Source organism: Dendronephthya gigantea, unplaced genomic scaffold (assembly GCF_004324835.1).
Source record: "Dendronephthya gigantea isolate DGI-Jeju-01 unplaced genomic scaffold, DenGig_1.0 000030F, whole genome shotgun sequence".
In the NCBI taxonomy this organism is placed as follows: Eukaryota; Metazoa; Cnidaria; class Anthozoa; order Malacalcyonacea; family Nephtheidae; genus Dendronephthya; species Dendronephthya gigantea.
In genome coordinates this window covers 481,948-503,584 of record NW_021163040.1, presented here as the reverse complement: position 1 = coordinate 503,584, position 21,637 = coordinate 481,948, and the positions used below count along the sequence as shown (strand labels likewise).

General features: G+C 36.0%; 2 protein-coding genes across 3 annotated transcripts; one reads left to right on the top strand and one right to left on the bottom strand.

Annotated features, from left to right (window-relative positions):
- Window positions 1-84: 84 nt before the first annotated feature.
- LOC114524235 lies at window positions 85-12,085 on the bottom strand. Of its 2 annotated transcripts, XM_028545374.1 has the most exons (5): window positions 11,916-12,085; window positions 5,689-6,282; window positions 5,392-5,477; window positions 1,609-5,062; window positions 85-285 (listed from the first exon to the last, which is right to left on the bottom strand). In XM_028545374.1, the coding sequence occupies exons 2-4, from the start codon at window positions 6,272-6,274 to the stop codon at window positions 1,631-1,633; spliced, it is 4,104 nt and encodes a 1,367-aa protein (XP_028401175.1). In that variant the 5' UTR covers window positions 6,275-6,282; window positions 11,916-12,085; the 3' UTR covers window positions 85-285; window positions 1,609-1,630. The 2 variants fall into 2 exon arrangements, with proteins under 2 accessions (XP_028401175.1, XP_028401174.1); XM_028545373.1 differs by lacking the exon at window positions 85-285 and having other exon boundaries at window positions 1,339-5,062.
- Window positions 12,086-14,472: 2,387 nt separating this feature from the next.
- Window positions 14,473-21,469, top strand: LOC114524216 (ubiquitin carboxyl-terminal hydrolase MINDY-3-like). The gene is made up of 15 exons (XM_028545357.1): window positions 14,473-14,576; window positions 15,095-15,174; window positions 15,514-15,586; window positions 16,163-16,327; window positions 16,395-16,491; window positions 17,422-17,536; window positions 17,654-17,730; window positions 17,993-18,072; window positions 18,335-18,405; window positions 18,834-18,914; window positions 19,305-19,371; window positions 19,755-19,827; window positions 19,957-20,044; window positions 20,519-20,620; window positions 20,852-21,469. The coding sequence occupies exons 1-15, from the start codon at window positions 14,474-14,476 to the stop codon at window positions 20,993-20,995; spliced, it is 1,416 nt and encodes a 471-aa protein (XP_028401158.1). The 5' UTR covers window position 14,473; the 3' UTR covers window positions 20,996-21,469.
- The last annotated feature ends 168 nt before the right edge of the window (window positions 21,470-21,637 follow it).

The following is a 21,637-nucleotide window of genomic DNA, read 5'->3' as shown; positions in this document are numbered from 1 at the left end:
ACATTTTGCGTCTGTGCTTCCGTTGAATACATTTCGTCATCTAATATTTCAATTAAGGGAAACGTCTCCAACACAGTTCTGTCATACTATGGCAGTGGAATTATCTGCATGCAGCGAATTTGCATGTGCAAATTAGCTTGAAAATTGCCAGCTTCTTACGTTACTAGTCAATGAGACTAGAAATGAACAGATTCGAATTCCTGCTTCGTATTTTGGGTATGTTTCGAGAAGTGTTTATAATTTTGTACTCCATTTTGGAAAAAGGCTAATCGTTATGTAGATTCTCTATAAATGTAAAATGAAAATGAAGAATAATTAAATTAAGTAAATGATAATTAAGTAAATGAAGGATAATTAAGCATTTGAAATAAACTACAAAATTTTTAATAACAAACATGTTTCGACTTTAACAACTATAAGCCATCTTCAGTGCGAATGAATTCGTTATTTACATTGTGAAATATATAAAGTAGAAATATGATACAGGCGAGGTGATACTCAATGAATAACATAATTATTTGCAACAATGATTGACGACATAACAGAATACTAGATATGCATAATAAGTATAACAACACAACAGACAAAAATTATAACTGGAAAATATAAATGCTGAAACTGTTTGTTAAGGTCTGGTTTGTGTTTGCGTATGTACAGAGCCTCCTTGAGTTTGAGAGAGAAGGAGGTGTTAGGGTTTTGTGGAAGAACGGTTGTTGAGGAAAGAACGGTTGTTGAGGAAATATTGTCAATCGAAAAATTATATGCCGTGGGGGCAGTAACGTTATATTGAACTGCAATTTCCGTGCATGGGATTTTGGAAAGTTATTCATCTTATTTATCCATTTTGAATCGAAGTTAACCCAGGATTAAAAAGTTAAACCACCTAGCTAGCAGGGTTATTTTATTAATTTTAACCCAGGGTTAACGCTAACCGGGCTTTGTGCAACGCAAATCAACCGAGGTTTAAAATTTAACCCTGGGTTAGGCATTTTTACTCCTTGGTTAGCGTTAACCCGCATACTTTTGAACAGCCGGTCCAAGGCCTGAAATGTAAACGCGGCTTAGGATCACCAGGGATTGCGTCCTTAAAGCTAAAAATGTTTTTGATTTTGTGGGAATTGAACACTAACTTTATGTTAATATCACTGCAAAATCGTTTGGCAATGTTGAGGAGCTTTTGTTCAGTAATTTGAGAGTAGTGTCCTATGTATGGGAGTTTGAAGTAACGAACGTTGGGTTGTTGCTGCCAGTAGTGTAGCCAGCCTGACGATTTAGTCATGCTATGCAAATTTTATGTTCTTATCATTATTCATTTCTTTAGAAATTTATTGTTTTCACAGTCAATGGACACCAAAATATTAGCATAGCATGACTAAATTGTCGGGCTGGCTACGCCACTGTTATTGACTACTGACTAGGTAAATTTGTGTTCAGAGTGTTTGTTTCAAATGTTTAATTACTCTTGTGCTATTCAGAAAATGAAGGATCGTAGATTTCAGTGTTTCGAGTAGTATACGCGTCTACGCTGGAAGAATTTATATCCGCAAAAGGTAAGGTAATAATAAATATTAATCTATAACATTATTCAGATATACTACAATTCTATACCTGTATAGGTCAACATGGATATTTACCAGCTCTGCGAGGGCGGAAACACGTTAGTAAAAACGCGAACTGTCCCATCTGTGTGGCGTTTAACCCACATAAATAATTCTTTCAAGGTGTGGGAGGCCTGACCTACTGTACCATACTGCCGAACTACATTCGAAACTTGATCAGCACCAGTTAGAAATCCATTCAGTGTCTTAGCAGAATCGTATAGTCGAACCACAGACTGATCTCGTTGTAAAGAAATTTTTACAATAAATCTGCTCGTATTTGGCTGTAAAAAATCCTCTGAATATAATTGTGAATGTGAACATTCTCCATCTGGTGTATAATTTAGAACCATGCTTGACTCAGATAGCAACCGATCGCAAATCTGCATGTGGTCTCCCCAATCATTATTCTTGCAATCTTTCCCACAGTACTGTGCTGTAAAACATTCTTCGCACTTCTCCAAATCAACTCCAGTTTTCTTGCAATAGCAGCACAATTTAATTTCACTTTCCCCTGTGAATTGATTTCCCCTTGCGTTGTTATCATGTATGTTATTTCCTCTCTGTTCAGGCTGTAATTCTCCTTTGCAAATTGCATCTCCTAAGTTTTTTGAAATGTGGTTCTCTTCAACAACAACATCTTTAACATCCAAACAAATTCCCCCGCATTGGTTACGATGGATTTCATTCTTCCTTAAAAATATAGCCTCGCTGTTATCACGTACGCAAATGCCACATTTGCTGTTACCTGAAATCTCGTTCTCCAATATAGATACATTTGAACTTTCTTTCACAATAATGCCAAGTCCCTCATTGTCATAGATATTGTTTCTTTTTATTGTAATATCAGAAGCAATGTTATTGACAACAACCCCATGCGACTTGTTATCATAAATCTCCGAGCCTTCGACAACGCATTTCTTCGCTTCTGGGCCAATAAGTAATCCTTGCTCATTGGCGAGCAATTTAGATCCTTGTACAGATAAACTTCCACCATCTCCCACTTGAATCCCATCCTTTCCATTTTTGTAAAATTTCGAATTTTTAACTTTTACATCACCGAGAACCAGCAACCCGCTATTTGCGGAGTTAAAGAATTTACATGATTCAACTTGCAGTTTGCCCTCAACCTTCAATCCTGAGCCTTGAAAAGAACAATGCCAGAACTTGACTACAGCTGTATCAGGAACAGAACATTCAGCACAACGAAAGTTGATATTGCAAGCTAAAAGATCATTACCGAATCTAAAGTTAACGCTATCATCAGAAGTTACTGAACAATCCTCTCCTTCTCCAGTTAGGATGCACCTTCCAATGCTGAGTTCTTTGCTTTTATCACAGAAAAGGGAGGGGTCAATGGTTTTCGCGGAAATTTCATAATTACCAGGCTCTAGTACGATTACTGGTAAATTGTTGGGTTGGTCAGTGACTGTGCTTCCCATTGCCAACTCTTTGACTTTCTTGAGGGCCGCTGAAAATTCTAATATGTTGGAACAACGCACGACCAGACGCATTTCCTTCGGAGAAGAATTTCGTCCTTTCAAATTGGGTTTAAAATCATTCTCTATGTCGTTTAATTGAATCAGCGCCAATGTTCTCTTCGCATATCCTTCTGAACATTTTGGACGATGTAATATACATTCTTCGACATCTTGCGCGGCTTGATGATATTTCTGAAGCTTCAGATAAAACGATGCTCGCTTGATTAACAACGCGTGCGTAACCTCGAACAGAGGTGTATTCCTGGATGCAAAAATGGCATCGGAGTATACTTTCAGTGCATCATCATAGAAGCCCCTTTCAAACAAATCGTTTGCTTCCGTTTGCATTTCACTTAGCTTTTCCGCTGTGATTTGTTGGACTCCGCATTCATCTTGTTGGCTGGTTGCTGGCATTTCGCACGAATACTGGATATGTCTTCGGACCAACTCGGGCAAAGGTAAAATGTGGAGGAAGGGAAAATTTGTAGAAATTTCCTTAGCAAAATTCTCCATTTTCTTCGCTTCGTCGTGTTTGGAGTTAACACTTAAATGAATTGCGCACTCATGCACAATTCTGGCGGCTTCTGGTTGAAATATCTTTCTATTATCACCATCCGGTTTCTTTACTAAACTCTTTAGATGCTCTACCAGCTCGTAACTATGCGAACAGAGTTTATGCCATTGGTAAAAACGTGACGGATTAACGCTGGAAACAATCGACGGTCGTTCCCTTCCTTCTTCAGAAACAGGAATAAGAAGCTCGTCGGGTGAAGCGCAATTACGGAAAGCATGGTGTAACATACGAATAGCATCAATAACGCTTTGGGACTCGTCTTCCTGAAGACGTTTTATATTCTCCCGTATGGCTTCCTGTACCAAGTGGTGGACACTGAGGCTGTGGCTATTCTCTTTGAAAAGGGAAAATTGCGTCAACACTCTCAAGATTTCCAGACGTCCTTCATCTTCCTCTACATATTTCGTATATTCTTCATCTTCGATGGGAGGTTCACCGATATTGACGATGTCTTTTTGAATTTCATTTGGATTCAAAAACGCAGATGCATAAAGGACTCTTTTCGCAGCCACGCCTAAGTCTTCCCTTTTTATGATGTTTTCAAAATTAAGTTGCCAGGTAGTGCAAACCGCACGTCTTTGAGTTGAATCATATTCTGAAGCACCAGGTGCCGCTTGTCGGTTGAAGACACGAAGTCGATGTTTTTCATATAATTTTGAGTACTTGGGTATTGTACAAGGGAGTGATTTCATATAAGCTCCAGCTTGCTCAAGTGCCAAAGGTAGCCAGCCGAGTTTTTCGATCAATTTCTCGGCCTCCTCATTGTCAACTTCTTCGCCAGATCTGCGAGATAAAAATTCTTTCGCCTCATCCATTTCAAAACATCTAAGACTCAAACAAAATCTTTCGTGAAAATCTCGAATATGACTAACTAAATCAGATGACTCTCTTCTAGTGGTGATTAAAAGATGACCGCACGCGTCATTCTGCCAATGCCCGGAAGCTACCTTCTCGATATTTCGTGAAATAACTCCTTCGTCCATATTATCCAAAATAATTAACCAAGGTTTTCTTATTTGAGATATTTTTGTTAAAGTGGCGGATAAAGTAATGTCAAACCTATCACATATTGTCTCAAAACGAGCAGCAATATCGTGAACACTATTTTCAAAGGCAGTGTTGTTTTCACCTGAGAACCAAAAGACACCTCCGGTATAATAGTGATTTTTCCTTTGATGGGCGTATTCCGTAGCTAAGCTTGTTTTTCCCACTCCACCCAATCCACAGATAGCTGCAATGTTCACTTTAGGTTTACTAGTATCAATTTGTCCAAGTAGGTGTTTCAGCTCTTGTAATTCTGATTGACGTCCTTCAAATAAGGGGTTTTGCTTCGGTGCTTGAAATACGTAGGTGCCACACTGTGCGTTCAAGGAAGTCTTAAGTGACTGGAGACAGGAGAACAGCGTTTTCTGGAAAAATAGTTTTAATAAGCTTTTCTAAAAATTCTAAGCCACATTAGTTAGCGCACTATACTGTCTGTTAACCCTTAATTTTGAACAATCGGCCGCAGAACAGGTGGAAGCAGGGCTCCACGTTTTTCTTAGGTGAAAATCATAAGACAAAATTTTGCGTGGGGTGCGAAACTGCGCTTTTACCTTCGTTCCGAGGATGTCCTTTCTTTAGAGTAATATGTTTTTCATTGTATACTCATAATTGTTAATTCTGATCTTTACACCCGTAATATTGGATATAATGTATTCATCTTTGTGTTAATGATTCATCATATTCGTCACTCTACCTCATCAATCTTCGAATCTTCATCTTCGAAAATTTTTTTCAATTCTGTCCAAATGAGATCAAGAATTTCACAATCCATGTTTGTGCCTTGCAAATAGAGATTAAAGATGGAAAAACGCTACATGAATAAGTAATTAGTAAAAATGTAAAAATATGTGTTAAAGTACCATAATACACGTAAAATGTTTAGTTAACGATAACTCCTGAAAGAGAGGTTTCTAAATCTAGTCCTCAAAAACTAATTTATTTTTTAAACAAAACAGTATTTCGAGAAAAAATTATAAAATTAAATACATACTGTAGCTTTTCCCTTTATCAAGTTCGTCCAAAACAATTCTTTTTTCCTCTGAATTTAAGCTTAGTTTCTCGACTAAAGATATCATGTCGTTTAAAGCAGTTTGAAAATTTATCTCCGTCCAGTGTGAGAAATTGCAATGAGCCCACTTATTTCTGATATCACACCTAACCTTTCTCGCAAAAACCGCAGCACCAGAGCGAATGAAAGGTTCTGCTTCGCTCATCACTGATAAAGCAGCAGAGGGATCCATCGTGTTGTCAAAACCAGTGAAATGTTTTGCCATGAAAGGCCTTACGAGTAGTTTTGCCAGGGACAAAGGATCTTTAACCGCATAATCATAACAGTTCGAGGACTTGCGTGAATCATTGTTGTTAATATTTCTATAGTTCAACTTTATGGTAGATGGTGGCAAGCTTTTCATATGATTTGTGAATGTTTGCTGATGGATTGTCCAAGGAGGCATTATCAAAGACTCGTACCATTCTGTTAATTCATTTCGAAGCACATTTCTGAGAGCAGGTGTTAGTATCTTGGCTACACTTCCACCAATCAATCCCCATCTCCGTTCTTCATCAGCTGCAGCCATTCCTCATTCTTGAAATAAAACAAATCGATCAATTACAAAATATCAGAGTCAATAATTCTGAGTGGTTTATTTCTATTAATCATAACACAATTTTTGACTGATTCCTAAAATTAAAGTCATATTCGCAAACACATAATATTTATTTGCGTGACGCTTTATTCTTAGACTGCAACGTAAGTATGCGCGCGTATGAAAAACGCGTAAGTGGAAAGAAGCCCTTAAAGTCCTTAAACGGAAACAAGCCTTAAGGGGAATCAAACCTTAAGGGGAATAAATAATTCTCGCTGATGCTTATACTGTTAAAGGCCGTAATATAGCTCCGCGGGGTTTTTTATTGTAGGGGGAAACTCGGTAGAAACAATCTATTTAAAAGCCTCAATATCGGCAAGATAAAAGTTGGCAAACATGTCAACCTTGCATGCATGCCCAGAAATTTAATACATGCAGTCAGCGGTTGTTGCAACTGTTATAAGTATGCGGGCGCACACGAGAATGACGTAAACCTGCGATTTCAAGCAGGCTGTTCCATTTACTGTTCGTGGAACAGAACACTCTCCCTTACTTTTAAGTACACCTACTTTTAAGTATGGGCAGCTAGAACACAACAAATCATGACACGTACAATTTTCACGTGTTTAAAAGTGATGGTAACAGATAATGTGTTTAACCTTGATGTTATGTTGGCCTTATTTCGGAAAATACTACAATGGATCCCCGATTCTTAGGACAAGCGTCCGAGAATCTCAGATCATTTGGTTTATAAAAGTAAATTCGCAGGGATGTCACTGAAATATCAATATCAAATCACATTGCACAGTTATCATAATTCATCGCAATTATTGCTACAATGGTTTTATTAATGAAAGTAATCACGAAACAAAGATTACATTTACGACCCAACGTTTCGACACTCTGGTCTAGTATCTTCATCAGGGACGAACTTGAAGTTTACACATCCAAGTTCACACACCAAGGATCAAAGTTTCGACACCCGAGATCACACTTGATGAAGACACTAGACCGGAGTGTCGAAACGTTGGGTCGTGAATGTAATCTTTGTGTGGTGATTAATTTCATTACTCAAACCAGAGAAGGGATAATTGCGATGGATAATACAGCGTGTCCAAAAAAACCAAAACTATTGAAATCACCTAAAACAATGTAATAGTTAAAGTTTGAATGCCTAAGCATCCTGTTGGGACCCACAAGTGTAGAAATGTTCAAAATAAGCACTTTTATCTTAATTTAAAATGGTTCCAAATGCAATTAAAGGCTGGCTATTCTCGAAGACCTATTCCTGGCTATGCTAATGTTTTGCGGTGTTCATTCACTGCGAAAACAATTAATTTTAAAAGAAATGAATAATTATGATAAGAATGAAAGTTAATACGTTCACGGCAACCAACTATACAGGGTGTATAAAAAAAAACGCAACCACTTAATATTCATGAATATCCTCTTTGTTTTACAACACAAAAGACGTTTGGCCCCTGGAATGCGAGAAAGCTTGTACTGATCATATTCTAGCGGCACAATCGTCGGTAAACAAAGTCGGGTGCGTAAACCAACGAGCTGAATTGAAAGTATTTAACGAGTAAAATTTTATTTACAATTTATTTTACAAGGTCGACAGTTAGCATTCAAGTTATCATGCACGACAATAAAAACTCGTTGTTCGGTTGTTAGCTGCACCATTATTAGTTTAGCTGATTTGACTATTAGCAGTTGAAATGTACGATTAGAAGCCATTTTAAAATCCCAGGGGCATAAAATCTATTGAGCTTATGAACAATATGAATTTTAGAATATTAAGTGGTTGCGTTTTTTTTGATACACCCTGTACAGGGTGAGTAAAAAAAACTGACACCTTTGAAATTCAAATTAGCGGCAAACTTATGGCTGGAATATGACAATTCCCATGTACAATCAACAAAAACGATTTGACAAAACTGTTCTTTTGTATTTACAGAGCTTAGAATGCATTTAACTCCCAATGGGAACAAACTTTATGTTTTAGGATTAATATGATATGCTTCGTATACCTATGAAATATTTTAAGCAACTTCTGTCACATTACAGCCGCTATGCGACTAATTTGAATTTCAAAGGTGTCAGTTTTTTTTTACTCACCCTGTACAGGAAGTCCCAAAAAACCCCCAAACTATTGAAATCACCTAATGCTATACTTTGAATGACTTGTTTCGCCAATTTATATGCTCGTGGGGATTAACGCAACTTATAAAATGCGAAATAGGGCTACAAAATTTTAAAATTTACTAGAGAAAAAAAACATATGTCGAAGGTCATGGTGCTTGAGCTACAGAAAAGTGGAATAAATCGGATTGATTATGTGTTGTGACTAATAAGACTTGCGAATAGGAAAACGGTTGTAACATGACGATATTTTGAGAACTTAAACTTGTCATGCGGCTCGCAAAATGTCAATAACTATGGCAGATATCACTATTTGAAGCGGTTTGCCTAATTAAAATACGGCTAATTTCCCCACTTGTGATTGCTTGAACTCTCATCTATAAACTGAGACCTGTGGAAAATATACAAATTTGCTGAGAGAATATTAAAGACGGATGAACAGGTAAGCCACTGTGTGTAGGACCACGATGTGTCACTTTGTGTAAGTCTACTTAAACATTCGCCTTTTGGAGATTTTCTTATCTTTCTTACCATGCGCTTAAATATTCATAGGCATAGCTGGATTATAAACACCCCCTACCCCCTAGCTAGGCTTTTCCAGCCTGTATGGCTTAGGCACTAGATCACCGTGGGGGGTGGAAGGGGCGGGGAGTGGTAGGGGTAGAAAGGCCACTCAGTTAGTTTGCTAAGGCAAAAAATAATTTAGAATAGTGTCTGCCTTTATTCAATTTTCAAATAAATTTAATAAAGAATGGATTCTTATGGAATGAAACGTTGTGCACTTCTGCTTTCTGCAATATACCCATATTGAAGAACGAAAATTACGAAATAAGACATTTAATGTCTATGAGCATATTCAGCGTGATCTTACAGAGCATTTTTAAGCAGGGTACCTTCGCATCTTGTTTTCTAACGAGATGTAATTACAAGCAGGTAAATGTTTTTAATCGAATTCCAACTACGAGCATTACGCCTAAGTCAAGAATTCGTGCAATTGGATATGTTTTAGCTTGCAATACTTCGGGTTAAATATTTTGAAACGTGCACTGTACAGGGTGTCCCAAACAAAATATTGATATTTACAGTGGGCCATGGGGCAGTTTGTATTTGTTACTTGATGAAAATGCAACGTCACATCGGTTATTTTAGATCAAAATGATTGCCTGGTGAAACGGAAATCTCATTATCGTTGACACGTATCATTATACCATGTCTAACATACTAATGACACATATAGAAGCCAGGCCCATGCAATATCATAGTATACGTACTACAATATTGATCATTGAAATTTTCCAAAAAACCTCAATCTTTACCTCAAAGCAAAAAGGCACTTCTTTATGTAATTTTTAAAGTTGGGGGTTTTGCCGGACCGTCTTATCCCCCGGTTCTTTTACACCCCTGTACAAGGTAACGCATAAAGCCTGATTCTCATATGTCACCGACGGTCGGCGATGTATTGTTTGTGGTCGCAGACGAAGAAAATTTATACAGAATAAAAAAGCACTTTATTTTCCGGTGATCACCGACAATAGCCATCGCCGAGCGTCGGTGACATATGAGAATCAGACTTAAGACTGTTTTCCACCTACGCGTTTCTAATACGCACGTACACGCACGTAAAAGTCTAAATCCTTCTACAATGTCAAATTTGAAAAAAATAAGTGAATAAATCGAAGGAACTTAGTTTTCTGCATATTTTAGCATGCATTAGTTGATCTAGATGTTAAATAATAAAAATTTAAAAGCATTTAAAATTTTCCGTACGTGTACGTGTGTATAAAAAACGCGTAAGTGGAAAGCTGCCTTAAGGAACTTTCAGTTTACAACTAGTCGGATTAAAATACAAAGAAATTTGCGGTGTATATCTGTTCGGGATACTAAAAGTAGTATGATATTACGCCAACAAGAACTAAAAAATGTATGGATGTTTATTGTTTGCATGCAGGGCCGTCGCCAGAAGCTTAAATGCATGCATGAGGTATTTATTCATATATTCATGTTCAAGCGCGAGCATAAAAAAAACGCATTATATTTCTAAAGAAACTAGCTTCTAGCGACGAACCATTAATTACTCAGAGTATTAGAATCTCACACAGTAGTTTAAATATATTTGATGCGTAATCAGGGGTAATCATATTGAACTGAAATATAGATATTAAAAATTGAATCAAATCGCTTTGCAATTGTAAACTCCGTATCTTGTAACACTTCCATTTCGACTGTCAAGTCAAAAGCTCGTGAAATGATAAATATTTTAACCAGAGCACGTCTATATTTTTTTATATTTTTCAATATCATGCGCACATTAGTGTTCCGAAAACTGTCCTCGCGTTCGTCCTCCCTAATATCGATAACTATACAGCTAGAAATGTTGGGGACTGAAAATTTTGTTTGTCTTGTCAAAGCTTCTTTTGGGGATCTAGTTATATGCACTTCCGCACAGCTTTCAGGTGTTAGCACAAACTATATAAATTATAAGGCCTTTATCCAGAAAGCAAACGTAATTACTTGGAAACGCGCTGGAACTCTATTAGAGACCTTTACACGAGATTTGCTGGAATAGTGATAACATATTAAGACAAACAACCAATAACCTCTCACAATCATCAAAAATCACAGGTGTCTTAATATAAATTGTATGTATAATCACAAAACCCACAAGCGGTATACAACCGCAAACAAAAGCAAACGATTTTGTTCACATTAGTTGAAGATTAATTCTGAACACTTCAATACAGCAGATTTTCATATCGGGCAAACTGTAAAGTTAGCCTGATCATTCACGGTGGAAATCAAGATTTGCATTTGACAAGACGCGTATATGGAAGAGCATACTGTACGACTTGCAAGTCCGCGGGTGCAATTCTATCCTATTCTATGTCGTGTTGAATGTGGCATGCGTACTTCACATTGGTTGGTAAATCATCACAATCTTAATTCAAATTATATTCAACTGAATCATCACTATATTAAACAATCGTGTCCATTATTTCACGTACACACTTTCAAGTTACAAGAACACATTTCCCTTTCAAATAACAAAGAACAAAGACCAAGTGCATGTGTATTAACTGTGGTAACAACCTAGGCCCACGATATTTTATGTCTGATTCCAACGTCCGCGCATGCCACCGACAAATTAAATCAGGGGATCAGGACCATACTGGCTCGTCTTAATGGATATATCACACACATTATAAACAGTATTATGTAATACATGATGACTGTTTATATACTGAAATGTATGTGATATATCCATTAAGACGAGCTAGTATACATGAATGTATACACGTATATTTTAAACGCACAAGCTTTACAACCACATACAAAAGAAAACCATTTTGTTCACATTAGTTGAAATTCAAATTTGAACACTTCAATCGCAAATTCGTATGCGAGGTCTTCTGCTTAGTTATAAGGTCTGCCGACTGGCATCATTCTTATATATACAGTGAGAAATCTAACCGCCGCGAATTCGACTTACCTTTGTAAGTAATCTCATAGCCTGATATGGCAGCAGTGCAGATGAAGAACTCGCATGACAAATACACTTTGATGAGTAAGGGTTACAATAGTAATTCAAATTTTGTTCAACTCAAAAGAAATATGTTGTGAGTAGATGCACGTTTTTATACAAACTCCTGCACGAAGTAATCGAAGATGGCAGGCTGTGACGTCGGCAACACCGCGGAAAATCGTCTGCGCATGCGTCAACCCAGCCTATCATTTGCATTGAAAAACGGTTCCGAACAATTCATTTGGAATTATTTCAGTTTGATAATAATTAATCCGAATCAATCCAATTTGAATAATTTGAATTCATATCATATCAATTCAATTCGATTCGATTCGATTCGAATGAATCAATATCAATCCTATTTGAACCAATTCAAACGAATTTAATTCAATTCAAATCAATTCTATTTGAATCAATTTAATTTGATATTAATCAATCGGAGACTCGGAGTCAATTGGAATCTTTTGAATCAACCCTTTCAGCTCCGTTCCATTCAGTTTAATTCAATTCAATTCAAGTCAATTCGAGTCAATTCACATCAATCCTATTTAAATCAATTCAAATCAATGCAGTTTAAATAATTTTATATTGATTCTATAAGAATCAGTTGTATATAATATTAATTCAATTGGAATCAATTTAATTCGAATCATTTGAATTCCATTTAGTTCTATTTGATTCAATTCAATTCAGTACAATCGATTCATGTCAATTCAATTTGAATCAATAGAAATCAATTTAGTGTGAATCAATCCAAGTAAATTCAATTCAATTAGAATGAAGTCAACTCATATCAATGGAATTTGAACCAATTCCAATCAATTCAGTTTAAATCAATTCTCTTAGATTCGTAATCATATCAGTTCTATTAGATTCACTTTAACTCGAATAAATTCAATTCAATTAAGTTTGAATCAATTCATATCAATTCGAACGGAAACGAAACATTCAGTTGTTTATTTTTGAAACCCGAATAATTGTTTCGAAAGGGAAAAAGCAACTGGTGGGTGTTTCAGAGGCGCGAAAGCATTGGGAAAAATGCGATTGACTCTCGAGAGGTAAGTCGATGGTTCGAATCCGAGCAGCGATATTTGTTCGTTATGACTTTCCAAAAGAAAAATGAAATGAAATAAATAATAATTTGCGAAACCAGAGCTCATGGCTTAGGATAATTGTTTTGATTATGACCATAAATAATCGCACATGTGTAATTATCGCTTTTCACATAGCGGATTTACCAATCACTGCTAGTATAATAAAGTAAAATGCATAACCAAAGCCCTTCAACACATGATCTACTGGACTAGTGATAGTGACTTAATAATAGGGAATAAGTTGTTTCGTTAATTTTATTGCAAAGTACACCGTACAAGTTGGGACAACTGCATGTTCGCAATAGTCTACGCATAGACGGAATATGGCGGAAATACCGTTTTTCCCCGCCTTTCTATTTCGGGCATGGGTCTGCGGCGCAGGCTAGTTCGCAAGAACTTGTCATTTTTTTACTGATTTTTTTAAGGTCAGAATGAAAAACATTTCTTTTGAGATTCGAACCATCGACTTACCACTCGCTAGTCCATAGCCGTTTAAAGCCATTAAACTTTATACCGCAAACATAAAAGGATATTAGTGATAGACTTGGAGTCTCGGAAGCATAAAGTATGTTTATAGAAAGTATGCATATACATAACACATACAAATCACATAGAATTCGACAGTTGTTTTGTTTATTTTACTGCAAGAACAATGAAATAACTCGAGCAGTCAAATAGGCTCGATGCATGCACCGTGGCCATCAGCTCTACCAAACCCTCTTATGACTGGTTGAAGTGCACCTCCTCCTTTCCTTCCAATCAATAATATAACTGCTATGATAAACGCAGTTCTTCATTCTTCGAAGGACTGTACACCCGTCATAGTTTTTTCGGCCTGTTTTTCTGAAAACCCCGAATAGTTGTTTCGAACTGAGATAAGCCAATAGGCGGGTGTTTGACAGACGTGAAACGTTAGGAAGAATGAATTAGGCCTCTTTGCTGTAGTGGTGGTAAGTTATCTAGTACTGTAGTATCCACTGACCTATACTATATCTAGTATAGGTCAGTGGTGGTATCTATTTGTTCTATTACTTACTCTGTGTTTATATATGTACGCGCAACGCCATTTATTCGCTAGCGCTGTTTTCATGTCGTCTTAGGAGTTCAGCTCTGGGGTTCTGGGTTCAGGCTCTCAAGCTAAATTTCCCACGGAACTTTCTGACGGGGCACTAAGTTCTGTGCTGTGCACACATCACTGAGCTATACTATAATTCGGAATTATATTATAACTCAGTGGCACACACCAGGATCGAAAAGAATGGCGTAAAATGACGTGTCCATTACTCCATTTCTAAAAAAATTCGGACACAAAACATTAGAAAATACGAAAGGTGAGACTCTTCTGTCTATGATTCTGTGGCACAAAAACCGCATTTGGCACTGAGCATGCGCAAATTGCTAAGAACTATGAAGGTTATTGAAAATTTAAAAATGGCGGCGAATAGTGGAGTTGATATTTCTAAGTTGTCAGAAGTATTTCCCTTGACATGGTCTGTTGACACGAAACACGATGTCTTTCAGCGATGGTCACAAGGTAGCTTTTGATGGCATATGTATTAATGTTTGAATTCTTTTCACAAAACGTTTTGAATTGCAATAAATCAATAAAAATGCTTATACATTTTATGTATGAAATTTTATTTACAATTTATTGTATATTCATATATACTAGTTGCAATGTACGTGCTTAATATTATTATTATCATTATTATTATTAGTACATAGATGAAATTCATGAAGTTTAATGCAATAATCACAAAAACAGAAGTTCAATCTTAAAATATTGTATTTTAAAGCACCCCTGAGTCTTGAGTAGCTCAATTTTGAAAGCAATAGGTGTTGTTATCACTTTTAACTATCCAGTTAACCAGGAATTGGCAAGTACAGTATATAAGTAAGGTATAGTAAGGTAAAGTATGGCAGGTAAAATAATATTGGAAGGTCTTGGGCTATGCATGTAGGGAGTGCTTATTTGTAAATTTCCAGCTATTTAAATTGAATTAAAATAACAAAATGGAGATATAATTCCATTGATGCTCTCTGCATTTATAGGGTTTTTCTTCAGCGAAGATGAACCTACAGCTTTGATTCAGAATTATGGTGGGCCATGTTCGGTGATTGCATCTGTACAGGTAATAACCTTTGCAGTCCATGCTTGTAAGAATTCCACATAATGCATTTTCTCTTTTTTGGGTAAAACTGCATGTACAGAGAACATAAATTGCTTTAGTCATGACTACACATACTCAAAATCAACACTTTAGTCTTGTGTTTCATAGTAGGTTATAATTCAATAGAAATGCAACATGCTGATATTCATAAGCACAATATATGTGACATAGTGGTACATTATACTAGTTAATGTAGGTCCATTAAAGTTAGTACCAGTAAAGCAATTCCTATACTCTCCCCGATACAGAATGCAGTCTAACTTTGTTCTAATTATATTTTTCTTGATGATTACAATATAGGCATATTTAGTGCGGCGGTTGATTTTTAAAAAATGTAAAAAAGCAGAAAAAGAGGATTGGCGAACAATTAATGGTAAGAGATTTTTTATCTTGCTCTAAAGTCAGACATATCAACCTCATTACAATTAGGTTTAACCAGGTCCAGGCCGGGAAACAGTAAACTCAGGTGATAACCCTGGTGATAACCCTGGTGATAACCCTGTTGATTAACTCATGTATTTAGGCCAACCTTATTGGTTTTTAAAATAGTTTTTCGTATAGAATGCTGATGAACAATATTGAAATACAATAATAGATTCGCTGACGAACAATAGATTCACTGATGAACAATATTGAAAACTAACAATGTGATTCTCCTTCCACCGGGAATAGATTTTTTTCACCCTGGAGAAACATTATGAATGCTATGCTCAACCTATACTTACCCTTAAGCACTGATTGTTACCATAACTTATTACCTAGTAAGAGAATAAGGACATACTAAAATATCACTGGCTCTTTGAACTGTAGACTATGCAGTAGCACAATTCATCAACCTGTTTGTTTAAAGGAAAAATCTCCAGAGTGTATATAAGTTTAAACTATGCAACTTCTAATACTTATCTATCTTGTAATAATTGGTAGTGTATGTATATCCTTATTGTTATAGACAAAGACAGGCAGCATTTACTATGTCAAACTCTTATTGATATATGGGAATTGGTGACTACAGAAAATTTCCATGTGGTTCTTATGAAAAATCATTACATAAATGAGGGCAGTGAAAACGAAAGATTGGAAACAGTTCAAACTATTGGGGAATCATCTACACAAGGTGTGTATGCCTAATAAGGAAAAATGAAAAACAACCAAAACAACAACTGTATTTCATTTTCCTACAGGCGAAGAGACCTGTGAATGCACATGCAAAGATTATCATAGAAACATATGTTCTCAAACAGAATCTCAGACACAAGACGTTTTTCATTCTGCGTTAAGGTAAATTAACCTGAAGTACAGTACTTATAGCGAATTAAAAGTATACCTTCTATTAACAATGTTTTATTATATCATGTATATATTATGTATATAGTGAAATACCTAAAAATATTCTTGGATTCGTAAAAACCTAATCGAGAAAAAGTTATTCTTATACTGCATGCCAAAATCACTATTTCTATATATTAAGTTTATTATACTTGATTTATATAACGGCTTCGATTGTATCACTATATAAGTAGCTAGATGAACTACCTGAATGTATGAATTAAGAGAAGTGCTGTATGGCTAATTACTATACTCAGACAGGCCCAACAAGGCTGGGCGTGGGTCAATGAAATACTGCGACTATAATAACGTAGCTAGTTTTGCCCGCTGCGGATCGGTAGGGGTGGAGACGGCAACACGGCGAAGCGAACGAGGTTGGCGATACAAAGGAGCTAAGCTCATTAAATATTCTTTACTGTCATTTTCAATCATAAAATACCCCCGAGCCAAATACCCGGCCGGGTAACCAAGCGAGGTCCAACCTTTCGATATTAATTTCCTTTATTATACTAATAAATACATTTAATTCAGTACCAGGGTCCAGGGGCTTATAATAGTGCGAAAAAATATCGTATACGTCAACTAAGCAAACGCCATAAATTCGGAAAAATTCCGTAGATAAGCCATTTGTCAATAATCCCAAGAGATTTTTCAAAGTAACAAATCTTGTTCTTAATCTGAAATTCTGCAAAAACCTTTTCTCTTGAATTTGGTAGGATATCAGCTTAATTAGCTTTTAAATATAGCTACTGCTACATGTAGGTATTCACACGCACCATATCAAAGGTGCACATTTGTATTACCTATGGATGAATATCCTATATTATAGCTGGGCAAAGTTGGTGTGTGGTTTCCAAAACCACTGCTTGTTTATGCGTTTAGACAGTTTTCGTGTCGTAAATCAGAGCATTTGGAGGACTTTATCGTAAAGAATATTCATCAGTTTGAAGGCACGTTTGGTGTGTTATTATTCCTATATTCTATATTGTTAAGCAAGGTAATTTCTGTATTTCAATCTTGATTTCCGTCATTTACTTGCCTGAAAGCAACCAAGTTTACCAGCATTTATATGTATGGTGCGGTCCGAATGATTTATCAGAGACGTATTTTATAGGGAATTGAGAATATCAAGTCAGAAATGGATGAAACTCTCACTAGTCCCCTTATCGACCCTGTTCATGGTCACGGTGGGTAGGTGGAAATTTTTCAGTTTTGTGTGATGTTTCCTCGTTCTTGGAACTCCTCTCTGGATTCTTGAGTATGATTAACTAATGCAAAACATAAACTTCATTCCATGAATTTTTGTGAATTCTTATACTTTGATGATAACTTTGAAGTAACGCATCGAATATAAAATAATGTTGCGGTGACTATGTAATAATTAGAAAAGATGTATAAGGTGACATGACTGCATGTTATAATAAATATGATTTTGTCAATCTCTAATTTTCAGTCAAAGTCTGGTTAATTTAATGCTGACTGGATACGCTGTTTCGCACGTTTGGGACTTGGAACGAGATATTGGTGGACTAAGTAGGTGACATATAAATATAGGGTAATAGCTGTAAAAGTTTTTTTCCTTTTTTCATCTAAAGATGCTGCGCGCCTTACCCTGCTAGGGGGACATTTTTCAATGATAGTGTGCACTTAAAATGTTTGCCTAAAAGCTCCAAGCTCAGAACGTTTGAAATTCGTTGCTACATTTGACGCTTGCTCTTTTAGAATGCAATGTTATGGAGAACTAATATACAACCCCCAAGCTACAACAATTATATAAAAACTCGTGTTTTATTAGTATTAAAAGGAATACCGAAACAATCGAGTATTGGTTTTCTATCGTTACTGGAATCGATGCGTTATTGCGAGGTACATAGCTAAATTATTATATCTTTCCATGTATTGGCGTGTAAACGGAAAGAAAGTTTAGAACCGGCTCTCATTTGTTCATTTTTCTTTTGTTTCACAATATTGTTCGCCTTGCTATTAGGCCATTTTAGTTTCCCATAAAATAGACGTTGCAGTACAATCACGTGATCGATATTTAGTTCTGCCCCCCAGCCCCCAACCCCTACCCCAACCCCGCTCTTTGTACGCCTGTTCTTTTTATGATCAAATGAGTAACGTGATATACATGTCACAATAGTTTATGCACAAAAGTAATAAAATTTTACATAGCTATATTTAAAAAGGTGAAATAATACAATAAGGTCCAGGCTGAATTGCATGACATTTTATAGATTATGATTTCTAGAGCTTTTTTCCACATGCATGATACCAGTATTATATCTTCCAAGGTTGGGAATTTCTTAAAGAGCCCGAAAGAACCAATATGGCTGCTGGCCAGCGAGACACATTTGACTGTCCTGTTCACTAAGGTAGGACCACCGGTGGAAGAATTACGTTAACAATTTCTTAATAGACTACTATATAACCATATTTTAGAATATTATTTTTTTTTTAATTTCTGTCTTCTATTCTTTAACTGTAATCTCTCAACAAAATCGTATTATATCAAACTTGGAGTGTTAGCACGTTTGGGGGAATATTACGATGTCGGGAGGATAACGTAAATGGGTGAATGGCGATTTTAAATTTATCACGATAGTGCTTTTAGTGCTGCTATGAGTGTTACATGTCACCTCGTTTGCACTTAAATAAATAAACTGTGCAACCAATGTAAAACAGGACCACTATTTCTACCGCTTCTATTCTTACTTTGGATAAGTGTTACAGTAAAGAGTAAATAGAATGTGTTTATTGTATAGGAGAATGTTGATGATAAACGACCTGTCGATAACGCAATAAGAATATTTAAGACGTATGATACTCAAGGTAGGAACTGTTGTTTTCCAGATTAAATATAACCATGCAGTAATCAATATATTTCTATGCATGCCTTCGAAATATTCTGGTTTTTATCTTCCCCTTTCTTCTTTTTATGGTATAAAGTATGTTTTTCTAAATAATACCTTTGTAAATAAATTGCGTATTGGCAACAAGATAGAGTTCCATACATTCCAATAATTACAATGGGAAAGTTTCAAAGTTTCTTTAATTTGCTGTGGGCCTATTATGTTCCATGCAGTTTTTATGCTCCATGCACGTAGTATGAATTATTCACTATCAGTTGACAACAGAGAATCGTCGGGCCAACGAAGAAATGAATGCTTTGGGGTGATAGGATGCTTCTTAATACGAGTCTCGCGTCTTTTCAGAAAACGGCTTTATCGAGAGAGCTAAATTAAAAGATGTGTTAGAAGAACTTGAACTTGAGTCAGATCAAGACTAGTAAGTTATAGAAATGTTTGAAAAAATGTTATGCTATTTTTGCAATGCGGTGGTTCAGGTGTCTTAAACCACACTTAACTAAATTCATCCGTTGATAAACTGAATGCATTTTTCCTTTCGAAAATATAGTGTGAGTTTCATGGAGTCTTGCCTGGATCCGGACTCTTCAGGAATTATCCTACTTCACACATTTTTACAAGTGTTTTATCCCGAAGAGGTTTGTATTAGGGCACTTTATAAAGCCATTGTACTGACATCACATAATCCCAACATGTGTGCTCATAATCCCAACATATTGAAAACCTAAAGATGGCTACCTAAACTATTCGAAACATCGCTGAATAAATGTTTCAAATTAAAACCTCTTGTGTTATGCTAATTAGTACAATCAAATTACTGCCATCAAATTATTATAAACGGAGGTGAAAGTTTCAGGCACAAAAAATTGACGAAGTTTTGGTATTTTCTCGCTGTGGAAAAACGTTTTTAGATTTGCAAGAGCTTCTAGAACAACACAACATTTTTTTCGCCATTCTGTCTTCGGCTCTGAATAGTGTCCCTGAAAAATTCTCGTAAAAGTTCTCTCAAATCGTTTTGTGTTGCGTTATCCAATTTGGGATTTTGAAACCGCTGTATACCATTAAATTAAGGGATGAAAAACAATGATAATAAAAAGTTATTCTTACTGTAGAAAAACAGCGTGTCGGAGCAGTCTGACTTTGCGAAATGTTTTCCAGTGTATCATTACAACGGATTAGCAAAGTGTTGTAGCAAGGAAGATAATAGAAAAAAGGTGGGGCATTTCTTTCTCGCTGTTCCCATTCGATCAGCGTAACTGTAAGCATAAAATGTGTAGTTGATGTAAAAATAAAATTTTTAAAATGTCTAAGACACGCTAAGATCGGTGGTTGGAACGAATACGTGATCGCATCATTAAAGTCGGTCGACGTCCTGATTGTAGTCTTTGAACGTCTGTTGATCACGAACGTTGTTATGGTAATCTATTATCTAATCGGTTTTTTAGGTTGTCTATTCTGAGGGAGTATGTACCCTGCTGTCAGGAGATGTAATTTGTTTATCAGATGGACCATTTCTAAACTGTTTAAGAACTAAATGGCCTTATGTTATTATAGACTGGAAAACCGAGCCTAAACCGTCACTTAATTAAAAAGACGTGTTTTGAACATGTATAAATGCGATGCATCTTTTTATTGCCGCGTATTGTATACGCGCAATTCATATTTGTCTTTAACTTGGTATCCAGATTAGAGCGAAGTACTTACACAAAAAAGTATTTAAGGTGATGCGGTACAAATAAATGAACTTTTTCTCTTTTTCGTTGAGTATATGTACAATATAAAAGCTCGTTAATCTTATTGTATTCAGGCAAGTTATATTGTCGGATTAAGAAAGAAGCTGTAGGAATCTGTGATTGCCACATTTACGGAGACCAGGCACTACCGTAAAATAAAAATGGCAGTTTGTTTTAAATACGATGAGCAAAAAATGCTAACAATGTTAGCGATATTACTTTAACTTAACTTGAAATAAGATTACTTTAATTTATGTATAAATATTTTGCTTGCACATAGTAGCGGAACATGAACTTGTAGAATTAATTTTATGAAGATATTTAAAGTTAGGCAAGGCAGGAACAGAAATTTCTGACACCTGTATGTAACGATTAAAATTATCACTATGTTTTTGGAACAGAACGAAATGTTATTATTTTTTGTCATTCCCGTGAAAAATGTGTGAACCGAACGGGTTTTCATAATAAAGTTGTATTTGCGCGTCATTTCAATAAACT

Excerpts from the sequence above, each read along its gene's own strand:
- LOC114524235 (XM_028545374.1), bottom strand. The coding sequence starts at position 6,274 with ATGGCTGCAGCTGATGAAGAACGGAGATGGGGATTGATTGGTGGAAGT. Across the intron at positions 5,478-5,688 it reads TGATAAAGGGAAAAGCTACA|GCACAAACATGGATTGTGAA; the intron begins GTATGTATTTAA and ends TCTATTTGCAAG. Across the intron at positions 5,063-5,391 it reads AAGATTCGAAGATTGATGAG|AAAACGCTGTTCTCCTGTCT; the intron begins GTAGAGTGACGA and ends CTATTTTTCCAG.
- LOC114524216 (XM_028545357.1), top strand. The coding sequence starts at position 14,474 with ATGGCGGCGAATAGTGGAGTTGATATTTCTAAGTTGTCAGAAGTATTT. Across the intron at positions 18,073-18,334 it reads ACGAGATATTGGTGGACTAA|TATTAAAAGGAATACCGAAA; the intron begins GTAGGTGACATA and ends GTGTTTTATTAG. Across the intron at positions 19,372-19,754 it reads TAAGACGTATGATACTCAAG|AAAACGGCTTTATCGAGAGA; the intron begins GTAGGAACTGTT and ends GCGTCTTTTCAG.